General features: G+C 42.7%; 1 protein-coding gene across 1 annotated transcript; it reads right to left on the bottom strand.

The window, feature by feature from the left end:
• Nucleotides 1-8,011: 8,011 nt before the first annotated feature.
• LOC141075796 (uncharacterized) lies at nucleotides 8,012-25,028 on the bottom strand. Its single transcript, XM_073562940.1, has 3 exons — nucleotides 24,708-25,028; nucleotides 16,843-16,933; nucleotides 8,012-9,093 (listed from the first exon to the last, which is right to left on the bottom strand). Exons 1-3 carry the CDS (start codon nucleotides 25,026-25,028, stop codon nucleotides 8,069-8,071), a joined length of 1,437 nt encoding a protein of 478 aa, XP_073419041.1. The 3' UTR covers nucleotides 8,012-8,068.
• Between the last annotated feature and the right edge of the window lie 168 nt (nucleotides 25,029-25,196).

Here is a 25,196-nt window from a genome sequence, read left to right as displayed (position 1 = left end):
TATTGTATTGTAATGATATACTCTGACATCTTTTTCCTCTCTGCTATTTCCTAGAATCTATTGTATTGTAATGGTATATTCTGACATCTTTTTCCTTTCTACTATTTCCTAGAATCTATTGTATTGTAATGTTATACTCTGACATCTTTTTCCTTTCTACTATTTCCTAGAATCTATTGTATTGTAATGATATACTCTGACATCTTTTTCCTCTCTGCTATTTCCTAGAATCTATTGTATTGTAATGGTATATTCTGACATCTTTTTCCTTTCTACTATTTCCTAGAATCTATTGTATTGTAATGTTATACTCTGACATCTTTTTCCTTTCTACTATTTCCTAGAATCTATTGTATTGTAATGATATACTCTGACATCTTTTTCCTCTCTGCTATTTCCTAGAATCTATTGTATTGTAATGGTATATTCTGACATCTTTTTCCTCTCTGCTATTTCCTAGAATCTATTGTATTGTAATGATATACTCTGACATCTTTTTCCTCTCTGCTATTTCCTAGAATCTATTGTATTGTAATGATATACTCTGACATCTTTTTCCTTTCTACTATTTCCTAGAACCTATTGTATTGTAATGATATATTCTGACATCTTTTTCCTCTCTGCTATTTCCTAGAATCTATTGTATTGTAATGATATACTCTGACATCTTTTTCCTTTCTACTATTTCCTAGAATCTATTGTATTGTAATGATATACTCTGACATCTTTTTCCTTTCTACTATTTCCTAGAATCTATTGTATTGTAATGATATATTCTGACATCTTTTTCCTCTCTGCTATTTCCTAGAATCTATTGTATTGTAATGATATACTCTGACATCTTTTTCCTTTCTACTATTTCCTAGAACCTATTGTATTGTAATGATATATTCTGACATCTTTTTCCTCTCTGCTATTTCCTAGAATCTATTGTATTGTAATGATATACTCTGACATCTTTTTCCTTTCTACTATTTCCTAGAACCTATTGTATTGTAATGATATATTCTGACATCTTTTTCCTCTCTGCTATTTCCTAGAATCTATTGTATTGTAATGATATACTCTGACATCTTTTTCCTCTCTGCTATTTCCTAGAATCTATTGTATTGTAATGATATATTCTGACATCTTTTTCCTCTCTGCTATTTCCTAGAATCTATTGTATTGTAATGATATACTCTGACATCTTTTTCCTTTCTACTATTTCCTAGAATCTATTGTATTGTAATGATATATAATGACATCTTTTTCCTCTCTGCTATTTCCTAGAATCTATTGTATTGTAATGTTATACTCTGACATCTTTTTCCTCTCTGCTATTTCCTAGAATCTATTGTATTGTAATGTTATACTCTGACATCTTTTTCCTCTCTGCTATTTCCTAGAACCTATTGTATTGTAATGTTATACTCTGACATCTTTTTCCTCTCTGCTATTTCCTAGAATCTATTGTATTGTAATGATATACTCTGACATCTTTTTCCTTTCTACTATTTCCTAGAACCTATTGTATTGTAATGATATATTCTGACATCTTTTTCCTCTCTGCTATTTCCTAGAATCTATTGTATTGTAATGATATACTCTGACATCTTTTTCCTTTCTACTATTTCCTAGAATCTATTGTATTGTAATGTTATACTCTGACATCTTTTTCCTCTCTGCTATTTCCTAGAATCTATTGTATTGTAATGTTATACTCTGACATCTTTTTCCTTTCTACTATTTCCTAGAACCTATTGTATTGTAATGATATATTCTGACATCTTTTTCCTCTCTACTATTTCCTAGAATCTATTGTATTGTAATGATATACTCTGACATCTTTTTCCTCTCTGCTATTTCCTAGAATCTATTGTATTGTAATGATATACTCTGACATCTTTTTCCTCTCTGCTATTTCCTAGAATCTATTGTATTGTAATGATATATTCTGACATCTTTTTCCTCTCTGCTATTTCCTAGAATCTATTGTATTGTAATGTTATACTCTGACATCTTTTTCCTTTCTACTATTTCCTAGAATCTATTGTATTGTAATGTTATACTCTGACATCTTTTTCCTTTCTACTATTTCCTAGAACCTATTGTATTGTAATGATATATTCTGACATCTTTTTCCTCTCTGCTATTTCCTAGAATCTATTGTATTGTAATGATATATTCTGACATCTTTTTCCTCTCTGCTATTTCCTAGAATCTATTGTATTGTAATGATATACTCTGACATCTTTTTCCTTTCTACTATTTCCTAGAACCTATTGTATTGTAATGATATACTCTGACATCTTTTTCCTTTCTACTATTTCCTAGAATCTATTGTATTGTAATGATATACTCTGACATCTTTTTCCTTTCTACTATTTCCTAGAATCTATTGTATTGTAATGATATACTCTGACATCTTTTTCCTTTCTACTATTTCCTAGAACCTATTGTATTGTAATGATATACTCTGACATCTTTTTCCTTTCTACTATTTCCTAGAATCTATTGTATTGTAATGTTATACTCTGACATCTTTTTCCTTTCTACTATTTCCTAGAATCTATTGTATTGTAATGATATACTCTGACATCTTTTTCCTTTCTACTATTTCCTAGAATCTATTGTATTGTAATGATATACTCTGACATCTTTTTCCTTTCTACTATTTCCTAGAATCTATTGTATTGTAATGATATATTCTGACATCTTTTTCCTTTCTACTATTTCCTAGAATCTATTGTATTGTAATGATATACTCTGACATCTTTTTCCTTTCTACTATTTCCTAGAATCTATTGTATTGTAATGATATATTCTGACATCTTTTTCCTTTCTACTATTTCCTAGAATCTATTGTATTGTAATGATATACTCTGACATCTTTTTCCTTTCTACTATTTCCTAGAATCTATTGTATTGTAATGTTATACTCTGACATCTTTTTCCTTTCTACTATTTCCTAGAATCTATTGTATTGTAATGTTATACTCTGACATCTTTTTCCTTTCTACTATTTCCTAGAATCTATTGTATTGTAATGATATACTCTGACATCTTTTTCCTCTCTGCTATTTCCTAGAATCTATTGTATTGTAATGTTATACTCTGACATCTTTTTCCTTTCTACTATTTCCTAGAATCTATTGTATTGTAATGATATACTCTGACATCTTTTTCCTTTCTACTATTTCCTAGAATCTATTGTATTGTAATGATATACTCTGACATCTTTTTTCTTTCTACTATTTCCTAGAATCTATTGTATTGTAATGTTATACTCTGACATCTTTTTCCTTTCTACTATTTCCTAGAATCTATTGTATTGTAATGTTATACTCTGACATCTTTTTCCTCTCTGCTATTTCCTAGAATCTATTGTATTGTAATGATATACTCTGACATCTTTTTCCTCTCTGCTATTTCCTAGAATCTATTGTATTGTAATGTTATACTCTGACATCTTTTTCCTCTCTGCTATTTCCTAGAATCTATTGTATTGTAATGATATATTCTGACATCTTTTTCCTTTCTACTATTTCCTAGAATCTATTGTATTGTAATGATATACTCTGACATCTTTTTCCTTTCTACTATTTCCTAGAATCTATTGTATTGTAATGATATACTCTGACATCTTTTTCCTTTCTACTATTTCCTAGAACCTATTGTATTGTAATGATATACTCTGACATCTTTTTCCTTTCTACTATTTCCTAGAACCTATTGTATTGTAATGATATACTCTGACATCTTTTTCCTTTCTACTATTTCCTAGAATCTATTGTATTGTAATGATATACTCTGACATCTTTTTCCTTTCTACTATTTCCTAGAACCTATTGTATTGTAATGATATACTCTGACATCTTTTTCCTTTCTACTATTTCCTAGAACCTATTGTATTGTAATGATATACTCTGACATCTTTTTCCTTTCTACTATTTCCTAGAATCTATTGTATTGCAATGATATACTCTGACATCTTTTTCCTTTCTACTATTTCCTAGAACCTATTGTATTGTAATGGTATATCCTATCCTCTGTATTCGATTTTCTGCATTCTTGAAGTGCTAACAAAACTAGGAAATCCTCACTGGTTTCAGCCACGGGAAAGCTCCCAGGACGCAGTAACATCTGCCCTAGTCCCTATTGTATTGTAATGGAATATCCTGTCCTCTGTATTTGATTTTCTGGATTCCTGAAGTGCAAGCACCCAGAAAGTACACACAGGTTTCTATATATATATATATATATATATATATATATATATGTATATATTGATTTGATTAACTGCAGCACTGTGTGATAAATAAAATGTATAAAATAAAATGTAATTGAATGTACTTCTAAAATGACTGTGTAAATACACCTCAGAAATATATACCAGAAATAAATAAATATATATATATTTGATTTGATTAACTGCAGCGCTGTGTGATAAATAAAATGACAGTGTAAATGTCAAATGTAATGCTTTATAAAAATGTATTTGATTGTTGTTCAATAAACACTATTATCTTTTTTATAAAAATGGCGTCTCTCATTTTTATTTAAAATTCAAATAAAATGCGTCCTTTATTAAAGGAAATTGATATAAAAGTGTATCAAACACAACCCTTTTATAACAATTTGATATCAAATTGTATAAAAGGGGCGTGTTTGATACACTTTGATAGGGGCGTGGCACCTGTCAGATTTCTTTTTGATGAGTAATACAGCCCCCTTACTACTTCTATATATTGCTGAATCAATTAATATAGAAATCCCAGAATGTTAAGCATTAATCACATAGAATCTCTACTAAAGCCTTTTTTAGGAAACCCCATTTTTCTATGTTAATCCTGTAAACCTCTTACATAGGACAGGAGAACAAATAGAAAGGCAAGTAAATGAAACAATAACATTTAAGTGAAACTTGTCACTCTGGGGTTGGAGGGCCCATTTCCTCTGTATTGCAATCCCGGGTTCTCATGCAAAAGTTGTGGTTTCTCCTTCTCTGGGGATGAGGTATATTGTCCATTCCTAGGCCTCTAGGTAGGCCTGGCCATTCGGATGGAGAAATCTGGACTGAAGGGATTCCCAGACCGTTAGTGAACATCAGCAAGTCTCCCAGGGTATGTAAAACATGTAAAGTTCCAGTCTCGAAATTTAAAGGGAAAGCCCCAAGAATAAAGGATTTTCTGTTGTCTCAGTATGTCTAGTAAGGGTCTCAGAGCACGTCTTTTCTGGAGTGTGCACCATGACAGATCATGCATAACTTGGATAACGTGTTCTTTATATTTGATGGTTTCCATTGTGCGGGCCCCCGCAAGAATGTTCTCCTTTACTTTGTATCTATGTATCCGACATATTACATCTCTCGGTCTAGCTGAATCAGTGGATTTGGGTCGTAGGGACCTATGAGCCCTGTCAAATTCTATGTCCAAGTCACGTGGGACATTCAGTATAAAATTAAAAATGCAACGCAGGGATTCCTCTAACTTGTTTTGTTCCACCGACTCTGGCAGCCCTCTGATTCTGATATTATTACGTCTCCCTCTGTTTTCCATATCATCCACCAGTTCAGCCAAACATTCCAGTTGCTGTGATAGGCAATTAACTGTTCCTGTGCATGTAATCTCTGAGAGACGGCCTCTGTGTGACGTTCTTTATTAGCCACCCTTTCAGAAATCTGCTGTACTTCCTGTCTAATAGCAGCAGTCTCAGCTCTATAAGAGGATTCAAGCCCGGAAATATAATTCTCCATATCCTCCATTGTGGGGATAGCGCTTATGTGAGCCTTAAGGTCTTCCCATACATTGTGTTCCTGTGTTAAATCACCACATGTCAGGCTCTCTGGCTGCACAGATGTACCCTGAGACAAGTCCCTCAGCATGGGCAGAGAACTGCTGGCTGCCTGTGAATAGGAAGGGCGAGTCATCGCCCTCTGCCTGCATGTTGTCTTTAGAAGCCTGTATGGTGTGACGCCTGTCCTCCATATTTGTATGCCTCACACTTTCTGCTGATAACGCAGGCTCCTTATCTGTCCTCTCCTCTTCAGAAAGGCAGGAGATAAGTACAACTCCAGGGGCTTCCTCCATGATCTTTTCCTCCAGCACGCTCTGAACAGCATGGGCCATCGCCATCTTGTGACTCACAAGCTTCTGAGTGGAGCCTGCTGAGCTTCTCAAATACCTGGAGATTCCAGTCCCTGATACCACTGGGGGACGTCTGCTTGATGGGCCTTGGCTTGCACGCTTCTTAGCTGACATTTGGTGACAAATAGCACTTCTAATATAGGTCTGCAGTCATCACCCAGGCAGTAGCTGAAGAGCTGCACGTCCTCACCCTCCATAGCCAGTTCACGCCCCACTTTGTAAGTTTATAAGCCCCTCCAGTGTCAGGAATAGATAGTATGTGATAATACCGTATATACCGCTCATGGAACACTTACCTTTCAGAGATAATTTCCATATTCATACTAAATAATGGCACAGATCCCCCAGACATTATGATTGCACATATCCCTAGTCTCTATAACGATATTGCACTCATTCCCTGACAGACTGCAGCATGGCCATTAGTTAGAAGCTGCTAATGATCTTTGGAGCAGGTAAGTTTTCCCTGAGTGGTACATATTGGGCCGTCTGAAGACTGAGTTTAGTCTAGGACAATTTGTCTGCACTACTAATTAACAGCAGCTACATTACCAAACTAGGGCAGTCCCTATAGGAGAAAAACACAAGAATTATACTGTATTTTCACATAGGACAATCTATTCCTGACACTGGAGGGGCTTATAAACTTACACAGTATATAGTCTGAGGTCTGGGATCTGCCAATATGGGGCTAGTTTTCTGACTGTTTCGGATAACATTGTACATGATTTTAGGTTTTTTGTCTACTCTCGCTTGAATATAGGTCAATCTACTATATAATAATTTAATTCTGTCTGTAACGGAAATCCCACATCGCTGATTGGTCGCGGCTGGCTGAGTGCGACCAATCGGCGACAGGCACAGTCCGGCCGCGAATTGGTGCAGAATTTGAATGACGCACGCCACGACTACCGTTGGGAGATCTGTGGCGCCATTTGTCATCTCCTGCCGCACGGATTTGCCGCAATCAGCGATATTGGCGCACAATTTAAAGGGGATCTGTCACCCCATTTTTGGCCTATCAGCTGCCGGCACCGCCGTCAGGGGCTTATCTACAGCATTCTATAATGCTGTAGATAAGCCCCCAATGAAACCTGAAAGATAAGAAAAAAAAAGTTAGTTTATACTTACCCCGGCGTTCAGTCCAGTCCAATGGGTGTCGCTGTCCCGTCCGGCGTCTCCCATCTTCATACGATGATGTCCTCCTCCTTTCTTCTTCCTCGGCTCCTGCGCACGTGTACTTTATTGGCCCTGTTGAGGGCAGAGTAAAGTACTGCAGTGCGCAGGAGCCGAGGGAGAAGCAAGGAGGAGGACATCATCGTATGGAGATGGGAGGCGCCGGACCGCAACACCTACCGCCCCCACCCCCCGGTGAGTATAATCTAACGTGTTTTTCTTATCTTTCAGGTTTCATCAGGGGCTTATCTACAGCATTACAGAATGCTGTAGATAAGCCCCTGATGGCGGTGGCCCCAGCTTATGGGGTAAAAATGGACTGACAGATTCCTTTTAAACTACATATATATTCTAGAATACCCGATGCGTTAGATTCAGGCCACCATCTAGTATTAAATAATCTCCAGATGAATCGCCTTTCTTGAGGATGATGAAACCCGTAGAAATGAGAGGCTTGGAGAGTGAGTGTGTATACGTCACCTCACCCTATATACTGAGACATGGGATATATGTTTTTTCTATTAGTCACCTTCTGACTAACCATCAGGGGATGAATTATGGGTATAATTTTACATTTGGAATTAATAAAGTTTAGTTTTATCCTTTTGTCAGCAAACATGAGGAATGACAAGAGACAACCCATTTAAGAAGATTCAAGTTTGGTTAAAACGATTCCAACATTATGAACATAAAAAAGGCTTCTCCCCTATGTGACATCTCTGATGTTTATTAACAGTTGATTTCCAAGTAAAATATTTCCCACATTAAGAAAATGAAAAAGGTTTCTCCTCTGTGTGACTGCTCTGATGTCTAACAAGAAGCGCTTTCTGGTTAAAATATTTCCCACATTCTGAACAGGAAAAAGGATTCTCCCCTGTGTGAGTTCTATGGTGAGTAACAAGTAGTGATTTATCTGCAAAACATTTCCCACATTTTGAACATGAATATTGCTTCTTTCTTGCATGGGTTCTTTGGTGCTTAACAAGATTCCCTTTCAGGTTAAAAGATTTCCAACATTCTGAACATGAAAAAGGCTTCTCCGCTGTGTGAGTTCTCTTATGGGTAACAAAATGTGATTTACGTGCAAAACATTTCCCACATTCTAAACATGAAAAAGGCTTCTCTCCTGTGTGAGTTATTTGGTGTGTAACAAGATTCCCTTTATGGTTAAAACATTTTCCACATTCTGAACAGGAAAAAGGCTTCTCCCCTGTGTGAGTTCTATGGTGAGTAACAAGCAGTGATTTATGTGCAAAACATTTCCCACATTCTGAACAGGAAAAAGGCTTCTCTCCTGTGTGAGTTCTATGGTGATTAACCAAATCTGATTTCCGGTTAAAATATTTCCAACATTCTGAACATGAAAAACGCTTCTCCCCTGTGTGGATTCTCTGGTGCTTAACACAATCTGATTTATTGTTAAAACATTTCCCACATTCTGAACAGGAAAAAGGCTTCTCCCCTGTGTGAGTTCTTTGGTGTGTAACAAAACGTGATTTCCATGTAAAACATTTTCCACATTCTGAACATGAGAATGACTTCTTTGCTTTAGGAGCAGTTTGTTTTTTATTGCCTCTTTTGTGATTTTGATTTTCCTTAGTAATCAATAATGATTCAGAAGATGGGACCTGTTTCATAGGATCAGATGACAGATCTTTGCTGTGATTGGATGATGATATATCTAGAGTAATGGCATTCACTTCAGCTGTATCTTGTAAGATCTCAAGATCATCAGATTTAAAAATTGAAGATGTCAGCTGTCCCTCTGATCTCCTGGTACAGTCATCTGCTAAAATAAAAAAACAATTTTTTTTAATAAAAGATCCTTGAGTTTTATATTTTTGACCATTTCTACTTATACTATCCATAAAAATAGCAAGCTATGTGAAAATCTTTAATTATTTACCAAGACAATGACAGTTCACAGTCTAATAGAAAACCTTGTTGGATGAACCAGTAGTGTGTGGTGTTCAACTGTCTGTTCATTATGCCTCCCAAATATCGAATAAAAAGAAACCAATCAATGTTATGTAGGCGAAAATAATACCAATTCTCATCTCACAAAAAACAAGTCCCCACTCAGGTCCATCATCTGTCAATGGAAAAACAGAGGTTCCCGCACTATTAGTGGCTCAAAGGCTGCTGAAAAGCAACAAGGTTTCCATAAACCAATCCAGCAAAATCCGCTCTCACTTCGGAGTCTTGCAGTGTGCGCAAACAACATTTAGGATCCCTGTATTTAGCAATATTATACTGAGAAGAACCCACTTAATTTTTGGTGTGTGTCTCCTGGAGCACAATCTGGGCACTATGTGCTGGGTAAGAAAATGGCAAATGTGTAATTTTCACTCTCCAACATCCGCTAAGTGTTCATTTCCAGAAAGTGGCTGTGGAGTCAAAATATTCACTCCTCCTACATATATGGTCAAAATTGTTGGTACCCCTCGATTAATGACAGAAAAACCCACAATGGTCACAGAAATGACTTGAAGCTGACAAAAGTAACAATAAATAAAAAATCTATGAAAATGAGCAAATGAAAGTCAGATTTATGGAACCAACTAATGTCCTTGAAATGAAAACATTTTTAAGGACTTACATTCGCTATGGGGTTTGTTAAAAAATGAGCATTCAGTCCTATTGGTCCAACCGCCCTGTTCAAGCCAACCCTATGTTCTCTGCCGTTCTTCCTAGGACCCGTTATGAAATGCTCATGAGATTTTGGCATTTTAACGATAATAGTCAATGCCTGCCCAGAAATGTCCCAGAACATGACAGAATATTCAAAATCAGACACATCATCAAAGACTTGACAGAAAAGTTCTTAAACCTCTACACCCCAACAGAAAACATTTCCATTGATGAGTCCCTTGTAAAATTCAAAGGAAGACTGCACCTCAAGCAATTTATTCCTTCTAAGAGGGCAAGGTTCAGAATAAAGCTCTATAAAATATGCGAGAGTTCAACCGGATACACATCAGCTTTACACATTTATGAGGGGAAAGACAACAAACTAAACCCACCAGGAGGCCCTACTTATCTGGGGACATCTGGAAAAATGGTTTGGGAGCTGATAACTCCATTTTTACAAGAAGGCTACAATCTGTATGTTGACAACTACTACACCAGCATACCTCTATTTAAAAGTCTGGTTGAACATAATAATAATAATAATAATAATTTTTATTTATATAGCGCCAATATATTCCGCAGCACTTTACAATTAAGCGGGGACATGTACAGACAATAAATTCAATACAAGTTAAGACAATTCAAACAGTGACATTAGGAGTGAGGTCCCTGCTCGCAAGCTTACAATCTACAAGGAAATGGGGGGACACAGTAGGTGAAAAATGCTTGTTAATTCAGGTCTGGCAATTATAATAGGGATTTTCATATAAAGCTGCATGATCCGGTCATCAGCCCGTGTGTTTAAGTGCAATAGACAAGTATCAAGTGCAGTTATCATGTGCATGAAGGGTGTGGAGACAGATGAATAGTAGGGTGCAGATTCAGAATAATATTTGGAAGGAGGGAACAGGGCAAAGTTAGCTTGCTGGGTAGTTGATGTGGTAGGCTTGTTTGAAGAGATGGGTTTTCAAAGCGCGCTTGAATAGGTCAGGGCTAGGTATCAGTCTGATCGCCTGGGGAAGTGCATTCCAGAGAGCTGGAGCAGCACGAGAGAAGTCTTGGAGGCGGAGGTGCGAGGTTCGGATTACGGGGGATGTTAGTCTTAGGTCATTTGTAGAACGGAGGGCACGTGTAGGGCGATAGACAGAGATGAGAGAGGAGATATAAGGCGGTGCAGAACAGTGGAGAGCTTTGTGGGTGAGAGAGATGAGTTTATACTGGACCCTGTAGCGAATAGGTAGCCAGTGTAATGACTGGCACAAGATGGAGGCATCGGTGAAGCGGCTGGACAGAAATATGACCCTGGCTGCCGCATTCAAGATGGATTGGAGAGGAGAAAGTTTGGTAAGAGGGAGACCGATCAGAAGAGAGTTGCAGTAGTCCAGGCGAGAATGAATAAGAGCAACAGTAAGAGTCTTAGCAGTTTCAAAGGTGAGAAAAGGTCGGATTCTGGAGATGTTTTTAACATGCAGGTGACAAGAGCGACTGAGTGATCGGATGTACGGAGTAAAGGAAAGTTCAGTGTCGAATATGACCCCAAGACAGCGTGCATGCTGCTTGGGAGTTATGGTTGAACCCTCCAGGGTTATTTCGATGTTAGGTAGAGTGAGGTTAGTAGAGGGGAGAAACACAAGAAGTTCAGTTTTAGAGAGATTTAGTTTCAGATAGAGGGAGGACATGATGCTAGAGACAGCAGACAGACAATCCTTGGTATTTTGAATTAGGGTAGGGGTGATGTCAGGGGAAGAAGTGTATAATTGGGTGTCATCAGCATAGAGATGATACTGGAACCCAAATCTGCTGATTGTTTGTCCAATAGGGGCAGTGTATAAAGAGAAGAGGAGGGGGCCTAGGACTGAGCCCTGCGGGACCCCGATAGTAAGGGGACGAGAAGAGGAAGAGGAGCCGGAAAAAGATACAGTGAAGGAGCGGTCAGAGAGGTAGGAGGAGAACCAGGAGAGGGCCGTGTCCTTGAGGCCTATAGAGCGGAGCATAGTGAGGAGGAGCTGGTGATCCACAGTGTCAAATGCGGCAGAGAGATCCAGGAGAATCAGCAGGGAGCAATGACCTTTCGATTTAGCTGTTATTAAATCATTAGAGACTTTAGTGAGGGCAGTTTCAGTAGAGTGTAAAGAGCGGAAACCAGATTGTAAGGGGTCGAGAAGAGAGTTATCCGAGAGATAGCGGATTAGACGGGAGTGGACCAGGCGTTCCAGGAGTTTAGAGATGAAGGGAAGGTTAGAGACAGGTCTGTAGTTAGCAGTGCAGTTCTGGTCCAGGGATGGCTTTTTAAGTAAAGGGGTTATGATGGCATGTTTAAATGAGGAGGGAAATATACCTGAAGAAAGAGAGAGGTTAAATATTTTAGTCAGGTGAGTGGTGACCACTGGTGAGAGAGACTGCAGGAGCTGTGAAGGAATAGGGTCACTGTTGCAGGTTGTAGGCCGAGCAGAAGCGAGGAGCTTGGAAACTTCTTCTTCTGAAACAGGCTCAAAGATGTCTAGTGAGCTTGAGGTGCGGCAGGGAAGGGGATCCAGGCACTGAGGAGATAGGGCTGAGATATCCTGATGGATGTGGTTGATTTTTTCTAGGAAATAAGTGGCCAGATCCTCACCGCTGAGGTTGGTGATGGGGGCCTGTACTTTAGGTTTCAGGAGGGAGTTTAAGGTTTCAAAAAGTCGTCTTGGGTTGTTGGATAGTGAGGTGATGAGGGTGGTGAAGTAGGATTGTTTGGCCAGATGAAGGGCAGAGTTATAGGTTTTGAGCATGAACTTATAGTGGATGAAGTCTTCTGCTAAGAGAGATTTTCTCCACTGCCGCTCTGCACACCTCGAGCAGCGCTGAAGAAAGCGTGTTTGCGTTGTGTGCCAGGGCTGCCGTTGTCTGTGTCGGGTCTTTCTGCGTATAGAAGGTGCTGCTTCATCTAGGGCATTCTTCAGTGTATTATTGAAGTGTGACAATGCTATGTCTGGACAGGAGAGGGTGGAGATGGGGGCTAAAGATGTGTGGAGATTGTCCCTAAGCTGTTGGGTATTAATGGTACGTGTATTCCGATAAGTGTGGTAAGTGGGGGTGTTCCGGGTGAGGAGACAATTTTTGACAGAGAAGGAAAGAAGGTTGTGGTCCGAGAGCGGGAGGGGTGAATTAGTAAAGTCGTGCAGCGAGCCGGGACGGGAGAAAACCAGGTCCAGAGTATTCCCGTCCTCATGAGTAGGAGAATTAGTAAACTGTGAGAGGCCGAATGAAGAAGTTAGAGAAAGAAGATGAGAGGCAGACTGGGAGAGCGGATCATTGATGGGGATGTTAAAGTCTCCCATGATGAGGGTGGGGATGTCACAGGATAGAAAGTGAGTAAGCCAGGTGGTGAATTGGTCTAGAAACTGGCGGGAGGAGCCTGGAGGGCGATAAACGACCGCCACTCGTAAGGAGAAGGGCTTAAAGAGTCTGACGGCGTGGACTTCAAAGGAAGGAAATGTAAGTGAGGGAACCGGGGGGATGACCTGGAAAGCACATTGTGATGAAAGGAGCAAACCAACACCTCCACCCTGTCTGTTCTCAGGTCTGGGGGTATGTGAAAATTTTAGCCCACCAAACGAGAGAGCGGCAGCAGCAGTGGTGTCAGAATGCTGGATCCAGGTTTCTGTAATAGCCAGAAGGTTAAGGGAATTAGAGAGAAAAAGATCGTGAATGTAAGTCAGTTTGTTACACACAGACCGTGCATTCCAGAGAGCACATTGGAAAGTGAGAGGAGAAGGCATGCACTGAATGTTAATAAGATTAGCAGGGTTTCTATATGCAGATGGAGGAGAGTAACGTATGCTGGTGGAGGGAGGCCCAGGGTTGGGGGAGATGTCACCTGCAACTATTAAAAGGAGAAAAAACAGAAAAAGCAGGTGGTGGGATGATTTGTATGAACGTTTTGAGTGCTGCATGGTGGTTTTGGATGGTTTGGTGTGGGTAAGAAATGTCAATAGAGCCTCAGAGTTATACATGGGAGAGGGGAAAAGGGAGGGGTGGATATGCAGAGAGTGCACAGAATGTGTAAAAGGGCAGGCGAGTTGTTAGAAAGCAGAGGTGAAGACAAAAAAGCAGCAGTTTGATATGATCAATGCATATGTAGTACGACTGACCAAGAAGCATGCGTGCATGAAAAACTTATGCACCTTACCTGTCTCCTGCCCTGTCCAACTGCATTGTCTAACTGCAAAACACTTGCATAACATAGGGGCTTGCGGGATCATTCGCAAAAACCATCAGGGGTTTCCACAATCATTGGTCAGCAAAAAGTTCCGAAAGGGGCAGTCAGGGGCTTTACGCGATGGAGAGCTGCTTGTCCTTAAGTATAAGGATAAAAAAGATATTTTATCCTGAGCTTGATCCCCACAGATGCCACAAGGGCCACTGCAGACCAACAGGGATCCACTACTCCAAAACCTGTGTCTATCATTGACTACAACAAATATTATGGGGTGTGGACCTTGCAGATCAGGTTCTACAGCCATACCAGGTATCAAGAAAATCATATCTCTGGTATAAAAAGTTAGTCATGTATTTGTTTCAGGTGGCCACATATAATTCTTTTGTGTTATACAAAAAAGCCGGAAATGCAGATACTTTCCTTGATTATCAGGAAAAGGTCACTGAAAATCTTGTTTTTGATAATTTTGTCCCCACCAATCCTTTATAATGTGAAGATGTCAGAAGACTCACTGAACGACATTTTATTGCACTCATCCCAGTAACTGAAACAAGAAAGAACCCCAGAGAAGATGTCGTGTATGTTCCTAGAGAGGACTGAGGCATGATACCCGCTATTATTACCCACAATGCCCATCACTGCCAGCCTTATGCCTCCATGACGGCTTTACAATCTTCCACACAGAACCACGTTTTTGAACTGTTTTGACATTCAAGCATTTGGTTTATTTAGTGACAGACACATTTGAGTAGAGCTGACTTAACAATTTCCGGGGGTAGGTGGGGGAGGTCTCCAGAGACACAAGCTGGGCACAATATATTGGGCACTACAATGACATTTTTGCAATTTTTGCTCTGAAACTACAAGTTTCTGGAAATCATCCATGTAGTGAAACTGGTCATTATATCCATAGATGAATTCCCAGAGGGGTGTCACTTCCAAAATGGGGTCACTTCAGGGGGGATTCTGTTGTTCTGGCACTTAGCGGCTCTCCAAAGTGCCTCAACAGCAGAATCCTCCCTGAAGTGACCCCATTTTGAAAATGACACCCCTCTGGGAATTGGAAATGACACCTCTTGCAAATTCATCTATGTACACCCATAGATTTACCTATGATGACCATCTACCTATTTTCCAATGTAAAATCTGGGGTTAGAACAACATTTTAGTGGTAAAAATATAAATATTTTTTCTTCACTGGCCAATGGTATAATTGTCTATGGAACAGCTGTGGTGTCAGTATGCTCACTGCACCACTAGAAGTATTCATTCAGGGAAGTATTTGGTAAAATGCAGTCACTTTTGGGGACTTATGCTGTTCTGGCACCTCAGGGGCTCTGACAATGTGACATGTCACCCACAAACAATTCCAGCAAAATCTGCTCTCCAATACAGCGCTCCTTCCCTTCCAAGCTCTGCCATGCACCCAAACAGTGGTTTACCCCCACATATGGGGTGTCACCATACTCAGGACAAACTAAAATATATATTGAGCTAAAAAGATTTAGGAAAAATTTTATTTTTTTTATTTCCACGGCTCTATGCTATAAACTTCTGTGAAGCACCTGTGGGTTCAAGGTGCTCCATACACATCTGGATAAGTTCCCTAAAGGGTCTAGTTTCAAAATGGGGTCACTTGTTGGGGGTTTCCACTGTTTAGGCACATCAGGGGCTCTCCAAATGCGACATGGCAACTGCTAATTATTCCAGCATATTTTACATTCAAAAAGTCAAATGCCGCGCCTTCCCTTCCGAGTCCTGCCGTGCACCCAAACAGTAGATTTCCCCCACATATGGGGTATCGGCATGCTCAGGAGAAATTGCAAAACAAAATGTATAGTCCATTTTCTCCTGTTACTCTTGCGAAAGTAAAAAAAATTAGGTCTAAAGGAAAATTTTTGTGAAAGAAAAGTAAATGTTTATTTTTTCCTTCCACATTCCATTCATTCCTGTGAAACACCTGAAGGGTTAATAAACTTCTTGAATGTGGTTTTGAGCACCTTGAGGGGTGCAGTCTTTAGAATGCTGTCACTTGTGTATTTTCTGTCATATTGACCCCCCAAAGTCACTTCAAATGTGAGGTGGTCCCTAAAAAAATGGTTTTGTACATTTTGTTGTAATAATGAAAAATCGCTGGTCAACTTTTAACCCTTATAACTTCCTAAGAAAAAAAATTTGGTATAGTTGATATAGAGGCTACTGCGCAGGCGCTGCTGGATGTAATTTTTTTTCTAAGCCTCACAATAGCCACAATATTATAGGCATTATCACCAATAATATCAATGCTATTATATGCATTATGTAATAATGGGGGGCAGGTCAGTGAGGGGTCAGCGACCTGTCATAAGCCAATACAGATGAATATGTAATCAGACCACATAAAGACCCGCCCACAGCCCCACCCCGGAGCACGAGAATCTCATTAACGGAAAACTACAAATACAGATCACACAACAGTAAACCAGAGTTGCCCTCATTTATGGTGGACCATTGGAGCTACTATGGATCCTGAGCAGAAGATGAGAAAATAATATTGCTCCCCATTTCAGGAGAGATTGTGCAGTAATCTGAATTCCTTAGGCTCAAAAACAATGTAATTGGTTGTAAGTTCTATAGAAAAGGGCTTTCATCTACACCACCGATAAAGCAGCCACAGCCGGTGACTGAGAGGAATCTGTGACTTCTCTGCATTCAGTGGTTACTACTCACCTGGGTAGTCATATGTGGGAATCTCCTCTTTACACCGCTCATCACCCCTCACATATGTCTCTGTAGTATTAATATGGGTCAGATCTTCACCCTGAAACAAATATTGTAAAAGTCACAGACAGATGGAGAAGTCCCATCTATGATCAGCTCTAATCCTGCCATCTCCACCGTTCTCATTACACAAGTATAAAACATATAATACTGGTGGATAAAACAAGACTGAGCACAAGACCTTCACAGCCGTCTACACATCACAGGGGAGATCTCCTGACACCTTCTCTCCATCTACCTGATGATCCTGAGGAGCACTGGGATCTTCTTGGTTACAGTCCTGTGGAAGAAGAGGACGGGGACATCTCTCTGTTGTTGTCCTCTTACTGGATAGATCTGGAGGAAACACATACAGGGACTGAATTCATTCTCTACATACAGATAATTATAGGCCGTGTGTATTTAGTCCTGTCTATTACCTGGTGATGTGAGGGGCTGGGGAACCTCCATTATGACGTTCTTGTACAGATCTCTGTGTCCTTCTAAATACTCCCACTCCTCCATGGAGAAATAGACAGCGACATCCTGACACCTTATAGGAACCTGACACATACAATGATACCGTCATCCCCCGATCCCTTCATAGTGTTACTGTATAATGTCCCAGCATTCCCAGCAGTGTCACCTCTCCAGTCAGCAGCTCAATCATCTTGTAGATGAGTCCTAGGATCTTCTGGTCATTGATGTCCTCATGGATCAGGGGGTGAGGTGGAGGCCCCGTGATTGGGCTCAGGGGTCTTCCCCATCCCTCAGACACAGGGTCCTGACAGCGATCACTAGAGGTCTTCTTCCCCACGGTGTAATCCTGGTTATGGAGAGAACATTAATAAATCTCACTACAGACATTCCCAGAGTCCTCACCTCTCCAGTTCCGTCCATCTGTTATTCCCATAGATAAGAATGATGTAATGTGACGCCATCAGAATCTCTCACCCCTCCAGTGAGACGGAAGAGGATCTCTAGGGTGAGGTGTAACATCCTCTCGGCCATCTTGTCTCTGTCCATATCCATCCTTGATGGGTAAATCAGGAAAATTCTCTTCTGTAGAAGATCTTCCCTGAGAGGATCCGATATTGTAGAGACCTGAATGAGAAGAAGATGATCCGATGTAACATCATAAGAATCCTGTGTAATAATACAATTACTGGAGATAATAAGGGAAACATATGAGGAGATTTATTATCTTACAGGGTTTAGTTTTCTCCCCTGACATCTACTAATAAAACCTATATATTTAGGCCACAGACAACAAGCAGTTTCCTCCTCGGAGTCGGCAGCTGAACACGTTCCTCATAGACTCATCTTCCATAACGCTAATTCTCGTCTCATTACCGACACTGGAATCGGCATTAGCAATACTGCAGGAGATATTCATTACACGCGACATGAGAAATAACTCCTTCATGATGAGGACGACATCTTCATCTTCTACTGCGGCTCTAGAGACAGATGTGGCCAGAGTCGGTCACTGCCTCCATCCCCACCGGCCGTCTATATGAAGGTTTCCCGTCTTCCCCGCACTGGAATCTTCTCTCCCGTTAGATCTCAGCTCTGAGTCACACACAGAAGTTTGAGGCTTTTCTGGAAGAACAGGACAGGAGAGATCTGAGGCCGATGTCTCCATGTACAGGGTTTCCCCTCGGGATAAGAGGCTTTTCTATCCCTTTCTCCCAATTAGAGGGGACACCTGTGGATATCGGGGTCTTTACCGGCTGCAGTCCTGGGGGGATTTACTCGGTAACGTGGACGTTGGACAAACGTCACCATCAATTCCCATCAGAGTGAAGGAACATCGCTCCTCTATTCAGCTCTATGGATCCAGGATGAAATCCACTGCGGCCCCTGCAAGAAAAGAGCGAAGTCTGGTGAGACCCCCGAGGCCGGAGATTTCTACAGCTGCTCTGTGCACAGGACCTGTGATGAGGTCACAGGAGGGGAGGAGTCAGGGGTCACATGATCAGGAGCCTCACTGTGGGCAGGACTCTGCTGTGCTGGTTGTCATGGTGCTGGATGAGGGAAGTATGTGTGGGGTCAGGAGGGGTTTACAGGGTGGATGTAGCAGAGCCGTGTGTGTACGAGGTGTACAGAGCGGAGCCGTGTGTGTACGAGGTGTACGGAGCGGAGCCGTGTGTGTACGAGGTGTACGGAGCGGAGCCGTGTGTGTACGAGGTGTATGGAGCGGAGCCGTGTGTGTACGAGGTGTGCGGAGCGGAGCCGTGTGTGTACGAGGTGTGCGGAGCTGAGCCGTGTGTGTACGAGGTGTGCGGAGCGGAGCCGCGTGTGTACGAGGTGTACGGAGCGGAGCCGCATGTGTACGAGGTGTACGGGGCGGAGCAGAGTGTGTACGAGGTGTACAGAGCGGAGCCGTGTGTGTACGAGGTGTACGGAGCGGAGCCCTGTGTGTGCGAGGTGTACGGAGCGGAGCCCGAGGTGTACGGAGCGGAGTCGTGTGTGTACGAGGTGTACGGAGCGGAGCCGTGTGTGTACGAGGTGTATGGAGCGGAGTCGTGTGTGTACGAGGTGTACGGAGCGGAGCCCTGTGTGTGCGAGGTGTATGGAGCGGAGCCGTGTGTGTACGAGGTGTACGGAGCGGAGCAGTGTACGAGGTGTACAGAGCGGAGCCGTGTGTGTACGAGGTGTATGGAGCGGAGCCGTGTGTGTACGAGGTGTACGGAGCGGAGCCGTGTGTGTACGAGGTGTATGGAGCGGAGTCGTGTGTGTACGAGGTGTACGGAGCGGAGCCCTGTGTGTGCGAGGTGTACGGAGCGGAGCCCTGTGTGTGCGAGGTGTATGGAGCGGAGCCGTGTGTGTACGAGGTGTACGGAGCGGAGCCGTGTGTGTACGAGGTGTATGGAGCGGAGTCGTGTGTGTACGAGGTGTACGGAGCAGAGCCCTGTGTGTGAGAGGTGTACGGAGCGGAGCCCTGTGTGTGCGAGGTGTATGGAGCGGAGCCGTGTGTGTACGAGGTGTACGGAGCGGAGCAGAGTGTGTACGAGGTGTACAGAGCGGAGCCGTGTGTGTACGAGGTGTACGGAGCGGAGCCGTGTGTGTACGAGGTGTACGGAGCGGGGCCGTGTGTACGAGGTGTGCGGAGCGGAGCCGCGTGTGTACGAGGTGTACGGAGCGGAGCCGTGTGTGTACGAGGTGTACGGCGTGGAGCCGCGTGTGTACGAGGTGTGCTCTGTATACACCCGTATACCCCCAGCTTCAGCCGCAGACCCCTCAGTGTACGCTGTATACACCTGTATACCCCCAACTTCGGACACGGGCACTTCTGTGTATGCTGTATACACCCGTATACCCCCAGCTTTGGTCGCAGACCCCTGTGTACACGATTCAAGATTCAAGGAAGCTTTATTGGCAGGACTAAATACACATTAGTTTTGCCAAAGCAAGTGTACAAAAGGGAATAGGGGTAGGGACTGTAGGGATGTTGGGTAGGGGTTGTAGGAAAGGTGGATGGGGGCAGATCCAGGATGGGGATATAGAAGTCCATGGCATAGGGAAGGTGAATGGGGGGCATGGGGCAGATCCAGGGTAGGGGCTATAGAAGTCCATGGCATATCACAGTTCTCTTTCTCGCAGTCTATGACATTCGCTCACACACTGCCCTGCTATCTCCACTTCTCTCTCTTCTCCCCCAACAGGATATATGTTTTCTCTTCCTCCTTCATGGTGATGAAATCCGGGAAGAGATGTGAGAGTCTCCTTAAGTGAGTGTCCCTCACTGCTGAGTACTTGGAGCAGTGTAGCAGGAAGTGGGTCTCATCCTCCAGGGCCTCCTGGTCACAGTTTTGGCACAGTCTTTCCTCCCTGGGCTTGTAGCTCTGCCTGTGTCGGCTGGATTTGATGGCCAGACTGTTGGCCTGTTGGCACTGAGTCTATACCGGCTCAGGATCTTGCAGTCTCTGGGGTCCGGGAGTTTCTCCAGATATGGGGCCAGTCTGTAGTCTCTCTGTAGACTCTGGTGCATGGTCAGTTTCTGTGAGCTGATGATGTCGTTCTTCCAGTCACTTACGTACCTCTCCTGGCCTTCGTCTACCATCTTCCTGATTCCGGCTTTTGTTAGGTTGCTGTGATTGGTGTTCTGGTCAGGTTGGGTTTGGGTGAGCTGTTCCGAGGGTCCTGGTTTTTCTGTTTCACCTACATGTGTCAGGGCTTTATGGTGATGGGAGCTTGGATTGCTCCTTTGTAGGTGAGCCCGGAATGACAGTGCCTTCTTTAGAACCGTTAGGTGTAGAGGGAATCTGCCCAGCTCGGTCCGGCAAGTACTGTTGGAGGTGCTCCGATGGACTTGGAGAAGGTAATTGCAGAATACCAGGTGGAATATTTATGTTGGGCTGGAATCCCACCTTGACCAGTCTGGGTAGGTGTGAGGGCCCCAGACTTCGCTGCCATACAGGAGGATTGAGGCGATGATAGAGTCGAAGATTTTTAACCAGAGCCTCACTGGTGGCTTCAGACGGTAGAGTTTCCTTCGGATGGCATAGAAGGTTTTGCAGGCCTTATCTTTCAGGGTCTCTATGGCTTGTTTGAAGCTCCTTGACCGGTGAATCTCTAGGCCCAGGTAGGTATATTTGTCCATTCCTGTAAGGGCGCAGTTGTTGAGGAAAAATAAAGGGTGCTGGTCTGATTTTCTCTTCTGGAACACCATGATGTTGGTTTTCTTTGCGTTGACCAGTAGTGCTCAGGTGGAGCTGAATTTCTCTAAGATTTTCAGGTTTTCTTGGAGACCTTTCTCGGTTGGTGACAGAAGCAGCAGGTCATCTGCATACAGCAGGAATTTCACCTGCACGTCGTGGAGGGTTAGATCTGGTGCTGTGGAAGATTCCAGAGCGGTAGCCAGCTCGTTGATGTAAATGTTGGAGAGCGTTGGGCTTAGGCTACAGCCTTGTCTGACTCCACGGCTCTGCTGGAAATAGGCCGTTCTTCTACCGTTCACACTCACACTGCAGAGGTTCTTGGTGTAGGAGCTTTTGATAACATCGTAGGTCTTTCCTCCTATTCCACTCTCCAGCAGTTTCAGGAATAAGCCTGGGTGCCACACCGAATCAAAGGCCTTTTTAAAGTCTACAAAACAGGCGTATATCTTCCCGTTCTTTGTATTGTGGAAGTGTCTCTGAATGAGGCTGTGCAGGGTATAGATGTGGTCGTTAGTGCGGTGGTTTGGCATGAATCCTGCTTGGCTCTTGATGAGGACTTTGTGCTCGGTGAGGAAACTGAGGATCCTCTTGTTCAGGATGCTGTTGAACAGTTTTCCCAGGTTGCTGCTGACTCATATTCCTCTGTAGTTGGCAGGGTCATACCTGTCCCCATTCTTGTGGATGGGTGTGATGAGGCCTTGATTCCAGGTACGAGGGAAGTAGCCGGCACTTAGCACAATATTGAAGAGTTTAACCATTGCGACCTGTATTTCTGGTGGGCTGTACTTCAGCATTTCTGGTAGGATTCCATCCAGGCCACCGGCTTTTCTACATCTTATGGAAGAGATTCTCTCTGCTACTCCCTGTAATGTAATAGGTGTATCCACGGGGTTTTGGAAATTTTTTACTTTTTCCTCCATTGCTTTTAGTTTTGCCATTATGCTTTCCTGTTCTTGGCTTAGTTCTTCCTTTGGGATGTCTTTATAGAGGTCTCTGAAGTACTGGAGCCAGATGTTGCCATTTTGGATATGGATGTTGCTTTTTCTTGCCTTTTGTGCCCATGTGGTTCCATAGTTCCCAGAAGGAGTTGTCTTGGAGGGCATCTTGGAGTTGGTTGAGCTTGGTAGAGATGTAACTCTGCTTCTTCCTCCTGAGGATGGTTTTGTACTACCTTTGTATGGTTTCATAGGCTTCCGTCAGACCCGGGTGGTTGGGGTCTCTGTGTTTCTTGTTTGAGGCTGTTCTCAGGGTCTTCAGTACAGCTTTACATTCTCTGTAAACCATCCATTGATCTGTTTTTATTTTGGTCTCTTGTAGTTGACTTTTTTAATGTCGGACAGTCTGGCCATTGCATAGAATATATTGTTGAGGTCTTTGGCAGCTTGACTCACTCCCTTTGGGTTAGGCTGGTACTCGTAGTTGTAGAAGTGGTGGAGCATCCGCTGTATTTCAGGTCTGCTGGGAGCCTCTTTATACTTTAATGCTGACATTTTGTGCCATTTTTTAGGATGGAGGCCGGGTGAAGAGGCCACTCTGCTGTGGCTTTTGAGTGGATGGTTTCTCTGTAGATTTCAGGTACAGAAGAAGCTGGCTGTGGTCTGACAGGTGCGTTTGTGGGGAGACTATGAAGGCACTGATATTTGCCAGGTTCTCTACTACACTTCTCCCTACATGGGAGTTTAGTGTACACCTCCCTAAGGAGTCCCCTTTGGTTCGTCCATTAAGAATATGAAGTCCTAAACTTCTACATACGTTCAGGAGCTTTTTACCACTTTTGTTGACTGTACTGTCATAGATGTTTCTCTCTGTGACTACTGAGTCTTGGTCATCATTCTCTGCTCCAAATATGTAGATGTTCCCATCCGTGGTCAGGAAGTCGTTTTCTCTCCCTGTTCTTGCATTGAGGTCTGCAAAGATGAGAACTTTGCCCAGGCCCTGGTAGTGGGCGGCTTCTCTTTGTTGGATCTCGAAGCAGTCTGGATTGAAGTAGGGTGACTCTGGTGGTGGTATATAGGTGGCGCAGAGGTGGACATCAGACTAGGAGGTGAGGATGGAGCTGCTGATCCTGATCCATATGTGGCTGCCTCCTCTCTTCACCGGTTTGATGCACTGGTGGAGCTCCTCTTTATACCAGATCAGTATTCCTGCTGAGCTCTGGCCCTGTTTGATGTTTTTAATTTTCAGGACAGGGACAGAGATTTCCCTGTATCCGATGGGCACCAGAGATTCGTTTTCGGCTCTGGTCCATGTTTCCAGGAGGATCTGAATGTCTTAATTTCACAGTCTTTGTATAAAGTCAGGGTCATTTGTTTTACATCCAAAGGTCGAGGTGTTGTGACCCTGAATATTCCAGCTGCTGATTGTAAGTGAAGTCATGTTTCTATATATCTTGGGTGTATATACCTTGTAATGAGTATGGCTGTGTAGAGCAAACTGGATTTCTGACTGTTCTGTAGATGTGCTTGGTTGCATCCAGTCACATTAGTTTCCTGCATAGTGCGCTGAGCAGGGTCTTTATCTCATCCATATCTCTGCTCTGCATGTATCTGTGTGGGGTCGGTGGACCCCTCCGTGGAGGTCTCCTCCTCTGATGGTCTGATTTTGGGTGAAGAGCTTTGTTTCCAGCTTCTGGAAATAGGACTGGGGTTTTCTACCTTTTTATTGTTGGGGGTCTTTCAGTGTGATTATGGTCACTGTTGAGTCCAGGCCTCGGTCCTCTGTTTAGTACAATGTCTTTCAGCTCTTTGGCCAGGAGGCTGACCCCTTGTTTGTTGAGGTGTTTATTATCATACAGGTGATGGTGGTTTATGGAAAGGTGTTGTGCCAGGGTCACGTTTGGGACAGTCTTGACCCTTTCTGTCAGTTCCATATTGATACTTTGGGTGGTTTGCCTGGATATATCCTTTGTTGGGAGCAGAGATGACAGAATGATTTTGCTGTCTGGGAATTTTAGTTTTGCCGTCTTTGCTAATTGGATAAGTTGTCCTGCGATCTGCTGGTGCTGGTCTGGCAGATTGTTTGTATGATAATATGGTTTGGGTTGGTAAACCGTGGATTACTGATGACCTCTGTCACCTGTTCAATAGTTGCACAGTGAACTTTTCTGACCCATTTTCCTGGGAATAGCCATCGTGTATTTAGGTACTTCCCATTTGAGTCCATTATTAGGACAATGTCAGGACTTTGTGATGTCTGGGGTGGGTTAAGTGGCCGCTGATGGGGGTCTGTGATGCTGGCTTTGCTGGTGGTTGGTTCTCTTCTCTTTTCTATCTCTCTAGTTTCTGGTTCACTTTTATTGGTTTCAGGATTGGTCGTATTGGTTATTGTTGTGCTGTTTTTTGGCATCTTCACATTCTGGTCAGTGGAGGCCATGTTGTCTGCTCTCTGGCTTGCTTCCTTTGCCCCCTGCTGGGTCAGATGGTGAGGGGTCTGTGTTTTTAGTTCTGCGATCTCCTTTATGAGTCTCTCATTGTCATTTTGTAATTCACGCATTTCTTCTCCTATCTTCTGTAGAGCTGACTTGTACTCACATTTCAGTTTATTGATCTCACTTGTTACTTGGTCATTTGCATTTCTATGCGAGTTTCTTTGAAGCTCTTCCCTAATTTGGACCAGTTCTCTTTCTAATTGGGATAGGCAGTCTCTGATGGCCTCAGGGGA

This window comes from Dendrobates tinctorius, unplaced genomic scaffold (assembly GCF_039654945.1).
Source record: "Dendrobates tinctorius isolate UK_male_01 unplaced genomic scaffold, ASM3965494v1 ptg000372l, whole genome shotgun sequence".
Taxonomy (NCBI): Eukaryota; Metazoa; Chordata; class Amphibia; order Anura; family Dendrobatidae; genus Dendrobates; species Dendrobates tinctorius.
This window is presented reverse-complemented; position numbering and strand designations above follow the sequence as displayed.

Coding starts and splice junctions, on each gene's coding strand:
- LOC141075796 (XM_073562940.1), bottom strand. CDS start 25,028: ATGCGTGAATTACAAAATGACAATGAGAGACTCATAAAGGAGATCGCA. Junction 16,934..24,707: donor CATCACAAAGTCCTGACATT/GTCCTAATAATG, acceptor TATTTGTTTCAG/GGTGAAGATCTGACCCATAT. Junction 9,094..16,842: donor TCCCACATATGACTACCCAG/GTGAGTAGTAAC, acceptor TTTTTATTTTAG/CAGATGACTGTACCAGGAGA.